The sequence below is a fragment of the Apis florea genome, unplaced genomic scaffold (genome assembly GCF_048593485.1).
Source record: "Apis florea isolate Af1SG1 unplaced genomic scaffold, ASM4859348v1 contig_3081_pilon, whole genome shotgun sequence".
In the NCBI taxonomy this organism is placed as follows: domain Eukaryota; kingdom Metazoa; phylum Arthropoda; class Insecta; order Hymenoptera; family Apidae; genus Apis; species Apis florea.
In genome coordinates, this window is record NW_028256703.1 from 3,451,545 (window position 1) to 3,468,267 (window position 16,723).

Sequence of the window (16,723 nt, forward strand, 5' to 3'; positions counted from 1 at the left end):
CGCCGAGCAACACTGCTCGTCGTCGCCTCGCTCGATCCTCCTTCCGTTACCGAGTTGTAATCGCTCTTCGGTACCGGCGATCCGCTCGCTTTCCCGCCGCTCATTGGCCGACCAACCGTTCCTTATCACCGAAGCCTCTTATCTATCAGATATTTACCGATCTTCGCCCAATTGCCTGCGATTCGAATCCAATTTTTATTCGCGATCGATCAACCGAGGTGGCCATTTTTTTTCTTCCTTTTTTCCTTTTTTTTTTTTCTTCTTCCTTTCGATAAAGCTCGTCGAGGATTTATATATATCCGAGAGACGATAACGGGAAGAATAGTTTTCTTTAAGGTAATGTGTGTGGAAATTTGACGAGTTTTTTCTCTCTCTCTTTCTTTCTTCGACTTTTTCTCGAAGAAGGAAAGAAAGCGTCGAGTCGAGGATCGGTGAAATCGGTTGTTCGAATTTTTATTTCGTCTTTCAATTACATTTTTTTTTTTTTTTTTCATTTCGATCGTTTCGTCTCTAATTGCATTATTTTACTGTGCTACGATTCGTATATTGACTCGCCTCACTCATTTCTTTTCTCTTTTGCGTTCGTTTTTTTTTTCGCTGATCTTCCTTCGATCTTTCCTTAATTTCTCTTTACGCTCGAGTTTTTTTTTTTTTTTTTTTAAGAAGAAGCGATTCCAGCGGGAGAATGGTCGAGGATGCGTACGAGGAAAAAATTGTACAGACTTGGTTTTATTCTCTACGAGACAAAGTATACTTTTTTTTTTTTTCTTTTTTTAAAGCAATCAACAAGACACATCTGACATGTTTAAGTGGTCTACAATGGTTGCCAGTCCTGCTATTTTGTTACAATTAAAATTCCGGAACAGGATTCGTTTATTTATTAGACGCGTGAGTATATTAAATAGTTAATTAATATATAATAATTATAAATATATATTAGAATTTCTCTCTCTCTCTCTCTCCCCTTTTTCTTCCTTTCCATATACTTTTTTTTTTTTTTTACTTACTCCACGTATTCCCTAAATATGATTAAATCCTAACGGATTTTCGCACGCATTAATTCCAACTCGGCTTCCCGATGACGGTTTTAATAACAGTTTAATCAATTAACCGATACTAAAAAAAAAAAAAAAAAAAAAGAGAGTATTATCTTTTAGAGCCAACAAAGATATAAAAGAAAACAGAACGAAAATAAAACGAGGAATCTCTTCTATTTACAGATTACGCGATAGCACGCGAAACGAGCTGAATCTCATTTACTAAATCGAATGGAACAATTTGCTACTTGGATTGGACTAGGTCACGAATGAATCTTAACAACTTTAATAAATGGAAAAGAAATCGATCTCGATCCGCTCCAACGGATCTGCGCCACGGACCCACCACGCGTTTCCATCACGAAACACGCAACGGCTCCTCCTCCCCTCAGAAATCCTTTTTCTTATCCTTGTCGACCAGCACGTTGTCGTGATAGCTGATTTCTTGCCCGGCGACAGCCGGATGAAGATAATGGGGTTCCACGTCGATCTTCTCCTTCACGTCCGAGTCCAAAACCATGGAATGATGAGGCCCACGAAGCATGGTCGTGGTGTAATGCTGAGGCTGTGTTGTTTCCCGCTCGATTGATGTTGATGCTGGTGGAGACGTTGATGGGAGTGTTGCTTCTCCTCCTCCTGGCCGTACTTGTCCAACAACTCCCTCAACTTGTCGAAATCGATGTTCTCGTCCAGCTTGGAGAACAACTCCTTGGTCCCCGATTGGCCCAACTTGGCCGAGTCTTTCAACTGCTTGAAGTTCTGCATGAATCTCTCGTTCGCCTGGACACCGTCCCTGCTCGTGTTCTTGGAGAAGTTCAAGTTCGGATTCTCCAACAGGTCGGGCATCTCGTGGACCACGTTCACGTTCTTGTCCAAATTTTCGTCGGTCAACGATTGCAGCAGAGTGTTGTAGTCCGGCTTGATGCGAGATGTTTCCATGCACGAGGTGCACGAACAATTGGTGATGATTTGGACCTTCTTCTGCATCGTGATAGGATTGTTCGTCTCGTCCTTGCAGTCCAACGTAACCTGTACCGATTTTCGAACGCGTGGAGAGAAAACTCGTGTCTGAACATCTTCGTCCAAGATTCGATTCCATCGAACGAAGAATCTGTTCTTTTATTATTCCATTTCATTTTATTTATACCGTGTGCCAAACGCTGTCCAACGGTTGACAGGAGTCGCAGTAAGGCCTGATCAGATCACCGGGGGCTGAAGGCTCGCTGTGCGGCACCATGTAGGAGAAGCAAGCTCCCACACACACGTTGTTGTCCAATTCCTGGGAGGAGCACTGCGGCCACGTGACGACCTGCTTTATCTGGGTAGTCTGACACCAGCTGTGCTTGTCCGGATACAGCACGATGTTGTGAACCTTGAAACGAGTCAAAGCCGAGTTAACGTTGAGAAAGAGGAAGAGAGGAGAAGGAGGGGAGGAAGGAGTAGTGACGTTTCACTAGGGGAAATCGGTATCGATGAACCTTGTGCTCACGATGGGCGTGTAGAGTGGCCGCTCCAAGGAGCAGCGCGACCACCACCGTCAGACGACACGTCGATCCCATGATCCCTGAAACAACAGAGGGAGAGAGAGGGAATCTTTCCAGGGCGTTTGTAAATTAGTCAGTTGCCAGGTAAGAAGAAGGAGAGTTTCTGCGCGGAGAAGAGAGAGTTTCCGTCCAACTACAACAACTCCGACTTTCTCCGCTCGTTTCTTTTCACGATGGATCGAACGAAGGAATTTCGCGATTACGATTCGAGCCGCGGCGTGGATCGTGGTGCACGTGTGCACGCATCGCGTTTATTCGCTCCTCCCCACCCCGAATGAATGAAAGTCCCTTGCTCCGTGCCTCTCTTTCTCACACTCTCACTCTCTCTCTCCTTCTCGTGGCGAGGCTCAGCCGAGGTCTCAGGTTCGACGACCGTCTGAAATTACGTCACCGGGATTTGTCGTGGTGCCGCTTCTCTCGTGCCCCTTGCTTCCTTTTTTTCCCCTCTCTTTCTCTCTCCTCGCGTGAATTTGTTCGTTCCTCGCGTGAATTTTTAGTTTAAAACACGCGGCGCTGATGGCGTTATATCCTCTCGTAAAACTCGTGACGAGGATCGTGGATATTTTTCTTCCCCCCCCCTCCCCGCCCCCCCTCCTCTTTTGAGGAGACCTTATAGAAGGGGAGACAGAGAGGGAAGGAAGGAAGCTAGGACAACGAGATCGAGTTCATTCATAAATCGTTAAGGCTGATTCCCCGATCGAGAGGGGAAGAGCGGGATGCTCGAGTTTTAAGTCGCCGAGATTTTAAGATAACGGGATTCCATGCGGCCTGGCCTGGAGATCACCGTGGATGGAAAAACGAGACTTTCTCGTGACGATAAAGTCCCGGCCGTAAATACCGGTGGATTTCGGCTACGAGGTTTGAATACATTTGTTCGGGGCGACATTTTTTCTTTTTTTTTCTTCCCCCCCCCCCCCCTTAAGATTCAGATCGGATGATGATTCGACGAGCGAAGAAACATTCCCCGTTCGAATTTCAATTTTTCACGCGATCGAAAGAAAGAAGATCGAGGAGAAATAAATATGGATGGATGGAGGAACGAAAGGAAGCGAGCGTTCGATCAGCGAAGCTTGCTTGCGAGCTCGTTTTATTTTCGCCAGGCGATCGGTAATGAAGCAATAATTCCGCGATAAAAGGGACCAAAAAGAAGAATTACGGTGCGTGTGCGTGAGCGTGGAATCGATGGGGTTGGGGGGGGGGAGGAAGGAGGGGGGAAAAAAAGCGTCAATCTCATCGTACGATCTTTCTTGATCTCTCGGAGACGAGCACGGGAACAAGTGGTACGAACGACGAGGTAAAAGGATGTGCAGGCCCAATTACCACAGTTCGGCCCCTTTTTTGGCCTCTCGAAAAATCTCGGATCCATTTCACCGTTGGAGCCAACCGTGCATCCCCCGTCCTCCCCCCGGCTCCTTCAGGAATTTACTTTGTCGTTCGACTCGCGAGTTGAATTCCTGACAACGGAAAGAATTCTCGTCCCCCCTCTATCTATCCGACAATTGGCCGCCGGTATTTCCAGGAGGAGATCAACTTTTCGTTCCCCCTCCGATGCATTTCAATCTCGACCCCTTTTCTTATTCTACCCTCTCGGGTTTCCTATTTATCCATTTTTCTTCGTCCTTCTTTATTCCCCCTCCTCTCTTCCTTCCATCCCTTCCACAATTCCAAGAAGCAACGATTATTATTATTATTATTATAGGTTTAATTTGTTGCAAGGTTGGCACGGGGAGAGAAGAAGAAAGAAGAAAAAAAAAAAAAGAAAAGAAAGGAATCTCGAAGGATTATCGACGAAACAACGACGTGACAACGACGCGGCGTTCAAATTAGCTTAAAGATACGATAAAGATGCGAAAATTAGAGCTCTCGGCTCGATTCTTGTTGAATCACCCTGTACGTGGCGACGGGGGGAGGCGTCCGACTACACAAGGCGTCCGGCGGCCGCCCATCTCATTTCCACGAGCGGAGATTTGAATGACCGAGTAGGATACGACAGGGACGGATCCGTCGAACCGTTAAACATTTACGCGTCCTTTCCCTTCTCCCCTCCTTCCCTTCTTAACCAAATTTCACCATCTTTCTCCACGTATCTCGTCGAGCACGTCAACGTTCGATACGCACGAATTCGATTTTCATTTCCCACCTCTTTCTGCCCCACCATCATCGCTTTTTTCCTCGCTATCCACGACTCTTTCATAACTCTATCTGTGCCTCTGTCGTAAACGAGATCATTACTATAGATGTAAATCGAGGAAATAATTGGGGGAGCGCGCGGAACGATGGTGGAAACGAGAGACAAGGGGGAAGGAGGATCGAGATAAATACGGCCCTGGCCGTCGGGTCGCAGCCAGAAGTCGAAAGCTCTTTGTTGCTGCGCCACCTTCTCTTCTCGCCTCTAGGTCCGTGTCGGTGGCATGGAGGACCTCCGCTCCACCTCCTTCTCCACCTTCCAGTCCCGTTCCTTCGATTTGCTCGTGTCGTCGAGGGACGAGGGACGAAGACAGGCTGCAGGCGGGACGGAGCGAGGCCGTGGAGCGGAGGCAGAGAGAGACGGGTGAGGGTCCTGCGCCCAGCCGCGAGATTAATTTGATTTTCAACCAAATTTGACGCGCCCCCAAGCCTAGGCGGCCGGCCACAAAGAGAGGATCCGTGTGTGCCACGAGATATCCTCGCTCGCGGGACCTTTTAAAAAGCACCGAGGGGATTAAAAACCCTCGAGTTTCGAGGGCTCGAGCTTAACACCTACTACACGAGAGGGCCGCGGACGTGACGTGCCGCGTTTCCAGGAAGCTTCTAATAGGAATTCATATTTCATATTCGGGCTTTCTCTCCCTGGCGGAGAGAAGAAGAATTATGGCTCGCCCGGCAAACGAACCGAAACGAAACGCTTCGACTTGCCGAGAATCGAGAATATATATAAAGATATATATATATGGTCGGTCGTTATTAAACAATCCGTGAGATTTCGTTGCTCGAAAGCCGTCGAAAAATGTGAAAATTTAATTAATTTTTCTAAATTTAACGAGAGAGAAAGGGGAGAAGAGAGCGCGATTGGACCAAAGTTCGTACGGCCCTGATGCCCGAGGCACGCGAGATATTTTCATGATCTCTTTGCCGATGTGCCACCACGGTGGTACTTAGACGAGGGGAACAGGATAAAGAGAGGGTAAGTAGGAAGGGAGAAAGAGAGAAAGAGGAACGCTAGGAGTAAAATGGTTCGAGTCGTTCGACCAATGGTAACGTCGAGGAATATAGAAGGTATATAGGAGAACGTTGGAGAAACGGACTTGGTATCAAAGGACTAGAGCTGTTGCTGCTGCTACTACTACTATTACTACTACTACTACTACTACTACTACTACTACTACTACTATTACTACTCGTACTCCTCGCAACGATCGCCTTCGCCGTGCCTTCATCTAGCCGTACCCATAAGTGGAAGAATGACTCGCTGCTGTTACTCGAGTCGGCGTTTCTTATTTCTTTTCTCCCTATTTTTCTATTTCTCTCCTCGTTGCACGAAAAGGAAAGGGAAGGGAAGAACCGATAGATACGCGCACGCCCCCGTACCGACCGAAGGTCGGTCGAAGAAAGATCGAATACGCGATATAGGCGAGCGTATAATTTTCGCGATACGCGATACGCGCTCCTCCGGATTTTAATGAGAAATCCCTATCTCTCCCGATTCGGTCTAGCCCAATTTCGCATTTTGCGACCGTCCTTCGCTCCTCTTTTTTCCCTCGCGATACGGTGCCGTGGCCGAACTAATAGGGAGGGCCCGCAGGGTGAGGGTCCGGAAGGGGAGGGGGATAAAAAAAGAGGGAGGAGGACGCGGAACGCGCCAAAAGAAAGAGAGGGGGCGAGAATGGAAGGCGGGCGAGATGGAGTGAGCGAGAGAGAGAGGATGGAGGAGGGTCGGAAGAAAAAGAAAAGAAATAAGTTTGCCAACAGCACCGGAGGAAGCCCCGAAAACACGCTGGACGTGTGGCGCCATCTCGGCTCCTTTTTTTTCTTCCTCCTTCTCCGCCACTCGCCGCGCACACCCCCCATGCTTGTTCCTCGTGCTTTTGTTACCTCGCCCATACTAATTCTTCGCGAGCTGCACGGCGTGCCCGGAGTGCGTGGGGAGAGAAATCGGCGAGAGAGAGAGGGAGGGAGGAAGGGAGGGAGGGAGGGGGGACGGGCCCCGAGCATCGAGGTGGAAGGGGGGCCCCTGTGCATCGACCAGTGTCGGATTAAGCTGCTTTCGCACCCTCTTCGTACCTTCGATTAGATCGCAATTTTAAGCTCGCCGAAATTTCGACGCGCACGCCCCGTCGCGGTTCCTCGCTTTCGTTCCTCTCGAACGTGCCCACCTTGCCAACTCGATCGTCTCCTCCTCCCCCGTTCGACGTTTAACTTTAGACGTGCCGATTAAACCGAGAACGAGAACCGTCGTCGAATGGAGAACCGCTCGAAATACGACACGGCCGACGCGGTGAGATTTCTTAACACCTCCGTGGTGGTTCACGCACGAGCTGCGCGAAACGATCGAGTCCAAAGAGCTTTTTTTCCTCTCTTCTTTTCTTTTTTTTTTTTTTTTTTTTTTTTTTTTCCTCTTCCCTCCCCGACTCGCAAAGAGAGAATCACGCGGATGTAAACGCGACCGCTGAGCTAGGAGAGGGGAGGGAGAGAGAGAGAGAGAGAGAGAGAGAGCAAAAAGAGGAAAGCGCTGGTGTGCGTACCGCCTTAAGAATTCTGTCTCGGTGTGGTAGCCCCCACGAGAGCGCGGACCACATACCTGCAAACGAACGTTCTTAAAAGGGAGGGCAGAGCCCAAGAACAGGTCGTTAAAATGTAATGACATTGTTGTTTTTAATGCTCGCCTCTTTAAAACGGGCCCTTTCGTCTTCCTCGAGCCTACCCGCTACTACCTCTTTCGTTCTCTCTTCCTATTTCTTTTCCCGTTTTCCAGCACACATGGAAAAAATATCGATCCACGCGAGTTTTCTCTCCGTTTCCTCTCCCCCTTTCGATTTCCCTCCTTTTCTCTTTCTTCCGCTACGCTTCGAACGATTCTATCCTCGAAAAGAGGATACGAGATCGAGAGAGAGAGAGAGAGAGAGAGAGAGATCTAAAGCGAAAAAATTTTCCTAAATCTTCCTTCCTCTCCGCGCGCGAAACGCGCCCGATCGTCGGAAATCGTCGTTTCAACGATCTCACCGCGAGATGACACTTCTTCGCTTTCGTCGCTTTTGCAATCCTCGCCTCGAGGTGACTATCCGAGTGGTATCCACGGACTCCTCTCCTCTCCCACTCGAGAAACCTTCGATTTTTCTCGGCTCGTTACACGACAAGCGTCGTCCAACGTCGACGAATATATTTTTAAAAAGGAAAAGAGATACGCGCGCGCGCGTGATCGTCACGGTCAACCGGTGGATTCTTTTTGTGCAAGATAACCGCGCGCGACTCACTCAACGAAACAGTTGGAGAGGATATCGATCGAGAAGGATCACCGGCCGCCACTGGCCATTTTCTCCGCTCCAATTACACGTCGAAAGGCGCGAACGCGGGCGTCGTGCGTTGGCGAGCGGTGGTCCATTTCCAAACGCTGTGGCTTTTAAAAAAAGAATCGCATCGTGTAATTAACCATTCTCCGTCTGGAGAGAACGAAGAGAGATTGATCGATGATATTACGAGCCGTTTACGAGGCGAACGAACGCGTTCGATAATGCGATTTGAGTTTGTCGATCGGTGTAATTCGTTCGTATGGAATCGTATCGTTTCCTTCCACACTCGCGATTCTCGTACCGCGTCGATAAGTTTCGAGTTTCCTCTCCTAGCGTGTTGAAACTCGTTCGTATCGCGGATACGATATCATCTGGCGAGAATGTTTCGCGGCCAGATGGATCTCTCCGTCGATACGTTTCGCGCGTGGAAAGATATTTTTCGGGCGATTTCGGGGGTTAATTAAACGGGACGCGGCGAGTCGCGAAAGGTCTTCATTAGGGAAGGATCCGATGGCGAGTTGGCTACCGCGCAACAGTTTAGCTCGAAAGTTAAGCGTTGCTGGTCTAAGAAGAGCTATCATTAACTCGAGAATAGGGTCTGGTATTAGGATTAGTGGGCGAAACGTTTCGGATAGGGTGTTTCTCGACTATTTAACCGCCCGAGTCCCTGTCCCCTTGGCCACTTCTCGATGGTCGGTGATCGTAGCAACTTCTCCCCATCGCAGCTCCATTCTCGAGGAAACGGAAAAGCAGATCGTGACGCGAGAAAAAGACGCGAGCGACGCAACCTACACCTCGTTCCCCACCTTCCGTACGTTCGTCGATCGATCCGCTTCTCGAATCGTCCGTGATATAACAACAACAACAACAACAACAACAACCGATCGGTAAACTCGTCGCGTCTCCACGATCTTGTCGACGATCGAATGTACGATCGGACGACAAACTGGTCGTCCCGTGTAGAGCGCGCACATCACGTAGCAGTCTCTCTCTCCGGCAACTTGTGGCAACTGATCTCGAGAGGCGCATACGGGCAGCAACGTAAGGCCGCTCCGCTTTTCCGAACAAACTGTCACTCACCTCCGTCCACGTTGCGAAACTACGCACCAATTCTAGATATTTTATGCCGCGGGCACACAGGGTCGATCGAAGGAGTGCGGATAATCGGACGGGTACGGCGATTACGCGTAAATGGACGATCTCTCCGCGCGATTTTTCACTCCTCGGCCGGGACCCTCCCTTTCTCGGCCGGCCGGCGAAAACGAGGGGGGCGGAGGCGAGAAAGAGGGAGGGGGAGGGAGGAGAGGGCCGATAGCGAGAAATTTGACGAACGATTCCTCCTCGACGAGACACGGGGGGAGAGATCCGATACGAACCGTTGAGCCGAACCGAGCTGAGCTGAACACGAAACTGTGCTGCCGATCTCTCGTGTTCCGTTCTCCTCCTCCTCCTCCTCCTCCTCTCGCTCCACCTCCACCACCACCACCATCCGAGTCTCCTTCAGCTCCTCCTTCTACTCGGTACGTTTGGTTCCGCGCCGTTCCCGTTCCGTTCTCTCTCTTTCTCGTTCCCCCGGTTCCTCCAGGTATTCTCGTGGAAACAGAAAGAGAAAGGAATCGAACCGTGATGGAGAGGGGAGGAATCAACGGTAAGCAAGAGAGATCTTTGACTACCTCTCTACAACGACGACGTCGCGCGTACTGTAAAAAGCGAGATCGCCCGAGGCCTTACACCTCGAACCAGTAAAACTTGTACGCTAGTGTCCAAGTGCGCTCCTCCCGGAGTTTCTCCTCTTCCTCTGCCTCCATGCCTCGCTCTTGCCTCGCTCTCTCTCTCTCTCTCTCTCCTTTTGCGCGTATACCAGCGATCTCTCACCGTCAGATATCGTACGACGACGAGACGAAAAATCAACTCGTCGCGCGATCGATGAATTCGAGGGAGTAGGTAGCGAGTGAGAGAGTGAGAGAGAGAGAGATACGATGATACATGGAATCGAAAGATCGAATCGATATAGCAAATTTATTTACGATAAATTTTTTTCTTTCCCCTCCCTCTCTCGATCGAATCGCGCAAAAAACTATCGACTAGACCCAATCGTCTTTGGTTTCAACGAACGACGACACGCGTGTCGTTTCTCGTGTCTCTCTCAGCGTCTTTCCAATTCGAAGGTCAGACCGTTGCACGTATGGTGCGTCGCGTGTCGGAAGAGCACAAATTTGTACAATTTCTCGCTCCACCCAGCTCTCTTTCGGGGGTGACTCGGTCACACTTGGTCAACGCTCACTCGGTCGATTCGACTTTTCACGGCGTCGTTCGATACGGCGATTCGTTTAACGACGGGGCCCAAATCGGTGTTGAGGTATTCCCTGAATTGCAGGCACTTCTCTCTCGTGTTTATATCGTCGGAACTTCCCCAAATGATAAAGCCATCGGCGCCGAGATCCGTGATCTTTCGTAAGGTTGCCTCGAGGTCAGCCTGCGGAGGTAAATTTCATTTTCCAGAATCATTAATCGCTCGCCTCCGATTTGTATTATCCATCGACGCGAACTCTTTCGAAATTCTCTTATTTGTTTTTCGAAAACAACGATTTTTACTTACCCTGGTCAAATCCGTGTCCCTTCGATCCTGATACTTGTACCAGTAATAGGGTAGAACCTTCTTTCTGCCCGTCGTCATTTGCCTCGCTATTCTCAACGCTTCCTTCACCCGGCCACCGACCAGGCCCACTCTTTCACCGCTCGTCAGACTCCATCTCAAGTAAACGGACGGCAGGAGGACGTGTTGCGACTCGAACAGCCATGACATTCTGAATGGGGCAAGCGAACGATTTCTGGTTGCCTTATCGGGCACCGATTAGATAACACCGTTGTAACTCCCTTTAAATTTTCACCGGGACACGAGTCTTGACACTGACCCACTTAACCCACTACGACACGAGCGTTGCACGCGTTCGACGATTCGTAATCTCGTTAAACCTCGATAAATCTTTTTAAAAAAAAAAAAAAAAGAAAGAAAGGCGAATGATCCGAGGAGTATCGACTCGATCGAGAATTTCATTTATCGAGGTGTCGATCGAAACGCATTAATCGGGTGCGATTAACGAGAGGAATAAAAGTTTTTGGTTACGTACTTGTCGTTTTCTTGAACGGTGGCGGCGTCGCATTGGGCGCTCGGTTGATTCGGCGTCAGGTTGTAGCAATAGGGGTAAGCGTAGTATCCCCAACTGGCCGACGGTCTCATCCGTTTGGCAGCTTTCAACGTCTCCTCCATAAAAAGTTGCCCGTATTTCTCGAATCTTCGCCTCGCTTCCTGCTCGACCATCCGATTGTCCCAGAACGGATGCTCGCGGCGTACCAAGTCCACGGAGAGTTTCTTGTAAGGTTGGAGGGAGGCCCAATTCTGTCGGAAGATCGGCCGCCAACTTTCGAAATCGATCACCCCAACGCCGCGAAACCATTTGTCCGGGATCTGATTGATCAAGTGGTCACGAAACACTTGGAGATGCTTGGTCAGATTGCCCTGTTGCGGGACACCGCCGTTTCTCGCCACCACGTTCCCTGAATCACAGTTTCAAACTCGTTTCCTTCCCTCTCCCTTCTGATTTTACCATTTTAACGGAGCAATACGCGCTCGTGTATGTGCGTGAGTGTGTGTGTATATATATATATGTATATATTGTTTACCATTCGGATCTTTCAGCAACGCCGGGAACATTCCAGGGTCGTAAAGGATCGCGATCTCTTCGCCCCGAAACTTATCCATCCAGTTCTGTAGAATGCCATATTTCTCCGATACTTCTTCGAAGCGTAGCCCGTATTTATGGCACATAAAGGTAGGCACGTTCCAGTAAACGTTGAACTCCCGTTTCGTTTTGTTGTTGTCGTTGGGGGTGCCCGGTACGAAGCTGACGAAGAGAAGAGAAACGAGGTGTTAGCGAAGTCGTGGCGAAAGCCGAGAGAGTCGAGGCCAATGACACGAATTAGATAAGATATTTTCAGACCTGAACTTGAACGCTTTATGTTGAGTATTTCAGGAGTTGTGCAGGGATGCGCTTGCCAACATTCGCGTTCCCCTTTTTTTTTTTTTGTCTTTTTGCTTTCTACTCTTTTTTCCTCTCTCTCTCTCTTTTTCTCTCTGTTTAAAGAAAAGCAAAACGTGCCTCTTCGCCGACACGTGATTCCGATTATCCTTTGTTCGAACGTTTTACGTTTCCTCTCTAAATTTAAGAGAAAGATGGAACGAAGGAATTTGATTGTTCGCAAGGCATCTCAACGATTAATGTTATGTATACCCGAATAATAACGCGTTTGTCCGGAGTACAGGGGCTAGCATTAGCAACACTCCGACTAGCATCTCCTCCGTGATCACGACGGACCGAGACATCGAATCGAATCGCATCGATGTCGTTGCGCGCTCGAGGAAGCGTGATAACGCGTAATATCCCGTGCGAATCACCACCCTCTAAGCTAGCTTCGATCGGATCTGTCCTATACTTGTATGTAAGATTAGATTAAATATAGGAGATAAGATTAAATGATTTCACGAGGAACTCGTCAGAGGTCTTCGTGAATAAACGTCAACGACGATGTTACAACAGCAGCACGACTGAATTCCGCTCGATTTCAGGCCACTATTTATTCCGCATCGTGTGTCTCGTATTCCCCACCTACGTGTTCGTCAACCGCTTCGCGCCGTTATCTGCTCCGGGTATTGTTCGGTGATTTCTCGTTTCCGTTTTTCCCTTCCTTTCTTCCTTCCTTTTCTTTCCCCTCCCCCTCCCTCTCTTTCCCTTCTTCATTTCATTATTAAATCGGCGCGCATCACAATCGGATCGAATTCGACTTGCCGAATGGAAATACATTGGGAAATCGGTATACTTATCTGATCAAGGACCATTGTCGAGTCGAAAGCCTTCGTTCGGAGGATGGTATTTCCCCTCGTCCGAATTGATGGAATTTCCCTTGTCGACGATCGCTGTCACGATCGCCCGTATTTTCGAATTTACCATTACCTTTTTTTCCCCCCCCCAAGGATCGTTATTTTTCGTCCGCATTTCGTTTTACAACCAAAATTTTTTACGATCTTTCTAATCGATTAGAGACCACCTTCTGCTCTTCGTATCGTATATTAAATATTTTTGATAAGGATTCGATATCGTGTTTCTGAAACGTGATTCTATAACGTAAAACATATAAATATATGTTTTTATTATAAGTAAAAAAGTTTGACACGATAAGAGATGTTAAATTTTTTTTTTTTTTTTCTTTTTTTATCGTAATTGAACAATGTTTCTTTAAAATTAATTTCTACGTGTCGTGTAGCAGATAGGATTAAGGCTATTATTTATTCTGTTAACCGTGTTATGATATCAAACGATATAAGGATACGTATGCGGGTCTCCCATGTTTCCACGTTATTCCCGAATTATCTTTGTTTTATTTTAATTCTTTTCTCTACTCTATTTTGCAATCGTATTGAATCTAATGAACGTTATCGAGACAAAAATGTGCGCGTTTAACGAAGGACGTGTCCTTATTTCTATGTATTTTCAAGCTTATCAATGGGAAAATATTTAAAGGCCAAACTTGAAGTTGATCGTCTCCTCGCGCAAATACTATTTATCGAGTTTGGAGGTGATCAATAATATGTCCTCTTAATCTTAATGGTCGAATCGATTAGACGAAACGTATTACAAGGATATTTAGTTCTCTTTCGTGAATTCCTTTTTACGCGTTTATAAACAGATAATAACACGATAACGACCAAGGTAACAATAAATTCCACTTTTCGCCATTAACCGTACGAATTTCATAGTAAAGATAAAATATTCAGGTATTTTTTTTTTTTCTTTTTGTTACCTATAAAGATAATTCGTTATGTAAAAATAAATTTCATCGCATTAAGGATAAATTATTATTGATGGAAAAGAGAGAGAGAGAGAGAGAGAGAGAGAGAGAGAGAGAGAGAGAGAGAGAGAGAGAGAAGAAAAACAAAAATCAAATCGAATGGAAGAAAAAATTACGAATATTCGTAAAAGAAAATATGATATCGAGTGTCACACAGAGTTATTTTATATTCGATCAATAAATTTTCTACTACGTGGTTATACGATTAGAGGCAACATTTTTCCTACTCGTCAATAGTTTACGCAATCATTGTTTACTCGTGCGCATATTAAAGGGTACGTTGTGAAGCAATTCATGCAACTAACATTTCCAGATAAACGATACACATGTGGAATTTTATCGAGAGCCAAAGTTCGATAAATAATTAAATCTTTTTTATTAATTAACATTTGAAATTCGAATTGTATGAAAATGAATAATATGGATAATTAGAAATGTTAGTATCCATTTTGTTTTAATCACAGGGTTTTCATTTTATCGTTTTACGCCTTTTTTTTATCTTGAAAAGGCCTTGCGTGTCGTGTTATGTGTTAAATATTGATCTGCAACAACTGTTACAAAAGACACTCCACTCGTATCAACGTTTTCGTAAATGAATAATATACCGTCGTTTTGCGTCGGTTGAAAATTGTTACAAGAAAACAAAGAAAGAAATTATCCCGCGAAATTTTCCCCAAAAACTTTAAAATTATTTGAAACACGTCTTGTAAAAAATATACATTTCGATAAATTTCATATTTGAACAACATAAATTATATTTGATAAGTGGGGCCATCGTTATTTCCTTTAATGACATTCCTTAAAAACTGGTTTCTTTCTGTACCTTCTCGGCTGTCTAATCGGTACCGGAAGCGGATCTTTTCGTTATGCAACCACGCGCTTCGAAGGTACCGAAAAGGAAAACTAACGATCAAAAAGAAAAAAAAAAAAAAAAAAAAAAATCGTAGAATCTTTCGCGTGAATCGTACATCGTGCCGTAAGGAAATTTTATTTCGTGCAGGAATACATAGATCGTAGAGGGGAAAGTGTTAAATTTGTGGGTAAAATTTGATGGAGATAAACGAAGAGGATACAAACAAACAAATGGATCGCTTTACTTTCGATCTTCTTTTATTTAAATTTTTCTTCCACTTTCGCTTCGGCATATTTTTGCGATCTATTTAATTAAACAGACGCTGAGGGAAACGTGGAATTTCATGTTAAATAACGCTCAAGGAGCTTTCGAGAACTTTCAAGTAACTTTGCGGTCGATGATACCTGTAAGAAGGAAACTTCCTCCGCATGGTTCTTGTAAATTACTAGAGCATATAATAATTATCTACATTGCTCGAGCCACGCAGATACGTATATACACACGTTGTATATGCATACTTCGACCCTGAACTAATGTCATGATCAAAAATGGAGGCGGAAGCTCTCCAAAGATAATATCCGCGAAACCGGCGAATAGAATGGAACATCCTACTTAACTCATCCAAGGAAACATCGATTCCTTTCGATTTCATTCGTGTGCTTTGGATGTTCATTATTCGTAGAAGTCAAAATTATATATATTTGTCCCTTCTATATTCTTATTATTCTTATAATGTCCATTTTCCATATTTTACCACTTTCATTTTTTTTTATTTTTTTTTTTTTAAGCTTGCACGTGCGAAAATTTTTTTTCTACACAACAAACTTGCTGAGCTAGAATTTTATTGAAGCACCAAACCAATTTTTCCAGGTGTCATACTAGGACAACGCCAATTATATAAATAATATTGTAGATTTCCATCGCCTATACCAAACTTTAACGGTTCTAAAAATTCTTTGTTGTCCATTAGATCTAATGCGTTAAACACGTCGAAATCGAGCTGAAAACAATACGCAAGTGATATTATCTTCTCGTGTAATGAAAAATAGAAATCGTGAAACTTACATTACGAGCCGATATCAGTGCATCCGTCATAAGATCGATCCAAGGAGTCGCCGTGGACACGTTGTAAAAACTATACGCGGCCCTAAGCGTCTTGTGTGTTTGATGATGCATTATGGAGCTCGGTAACGTATAATAACTAACCATATCGGTGATTTTACCCTCATTTTCTACTACGAAACTATTAATAATCCCGTATTGCGGAAGGAACCAATGCCGAAACTCCTCGATCGAGAAGATTGGGGCCAAATCGAATTTCTCCAAATACTAAAATATAAATGAACTTGATATTTTCTCCTTCCTCTCTCTAATTAATTTCTTCTAATTAAAAATATTAATTATAATAGTAATTACTATATATTCTTGCAAAAAATAATTACTTCGGTTAATATTTTATGAGCTTGAGGTATATCTGCTTCAACCAATTTTCTAAATCCTGGTACTTTTGTATTTTCTGGCAGTTTGAATAATTTTAAAGTTCTCTGCATAGTCATATTGCGAGATAAGTGCGAAAACTTTACTTCGATTAATTTCTTTGGATTGAGAGAACGATGCCAATACCTTTGGAAAACGAATTTATGTATGTAAACGACATAAATACAATAAACACAAATACGAGTTAATAATAAATTAATTGATATTAATTCCAATATTGATACGTACCTACAAGTAGCTATTGGTTTTGGCAGTACAACACCAGCAGTATACACAGCCTGAAATATACCTTGAAGATTAACTCTCCTAGTTATTTCGCGTATTAATACGGGCGCAACTCGTTTTGACCTCAGTTTTTTGTGTACACACAAGAAATTTATTTCCACCATCTTTTGGGTG

General features: G+C 45.5%; 3 protein-coding genes across 5 annotated transcripts in view; all 3 read right to left on the reverse strand.

Moving 5' to 3' along the window:
- Positions 1–727: 727 nt before the first annotated feature.
- On the reverse strand, positions 728–2,596 carry LOC100870030 (uncharacterized). Its single transcript, XM_012488378.3, is given in 4 exon segments — positions 728–1,607; positions 1,610–2,066; positions 2,185–2,409; positions 2,516–2,596. Coding segments are annotated over 4 exon segments (945 nt in total). The 3' UTR covers positions 728–1,425.
- On the reverse strand, positions 2,522–13,313 carry LOC100869461 (hyaluronidase). Of its 3 annotated transcripts, none has more exons than XM_086909293.1 (6): positions 12,360–13,313; positions 11,752–11,972; positions 11,199–11,625; positions 10,667–10,874; positions 10,352–10,543; positions 2,522–2,601 (listed from the first exon to the last, which is right to left on the reverse strand). In XM_086909293.1, exons 1-6 carry the CDS (start codon positions 12,464–12,466, stop codon positions 2,575–2,577), a joined length of 1,182 nt encoding a protein of 393 aa, XP_086765419.1. In that variant the 5' UTR covers positions 12,467–13,313; the 3' UTR covers positions 2,522–2,574. The 3 variants fall into 3 exon arrangements, with proteins under 3 accessions (XP_086765419.1, XP_086765421.1, XP_086765420.1); XM_086909295.1 differs by having other exon boundaries at positions 12,069–13,313; XM_086909294.1 differs by lacking the exon at positions 2,522–2,601 and having other exon boundaries at positions 10,073–10,543.
- A 1,753-nt stretch (positions 13,314–15,066) lies between these two features.
- Nmt (N-myristoyl transferase) overlaps positions 15,067–16,723 on the reverse strand; it is a 44,474-nt gene continuing 42,817 nt past the window's right edge. Inside the window, exons 6-9 of the mRNA XM_003694939.4 lie at positions 16,553–16,723; positions 16,270–16,450; positions 15,893–16,156; positions 15,067–15,827 (exon numbers count right to left, since the gene is read on the reverse strand). Coding sequence (XP_003694987.4) covers positions 15,669–15,827; positions 15,893–16,156; positions 16,270–16,450; positions 16,553–16,723 — 775 coding nt within the window. The 3' untranslated portion in view covers positions 15,067–15,668. The remainder of the gene's footprint in view (positions 15,828–15,892; positions 16,157–16,269; positions 16,451–16,552) is intronic.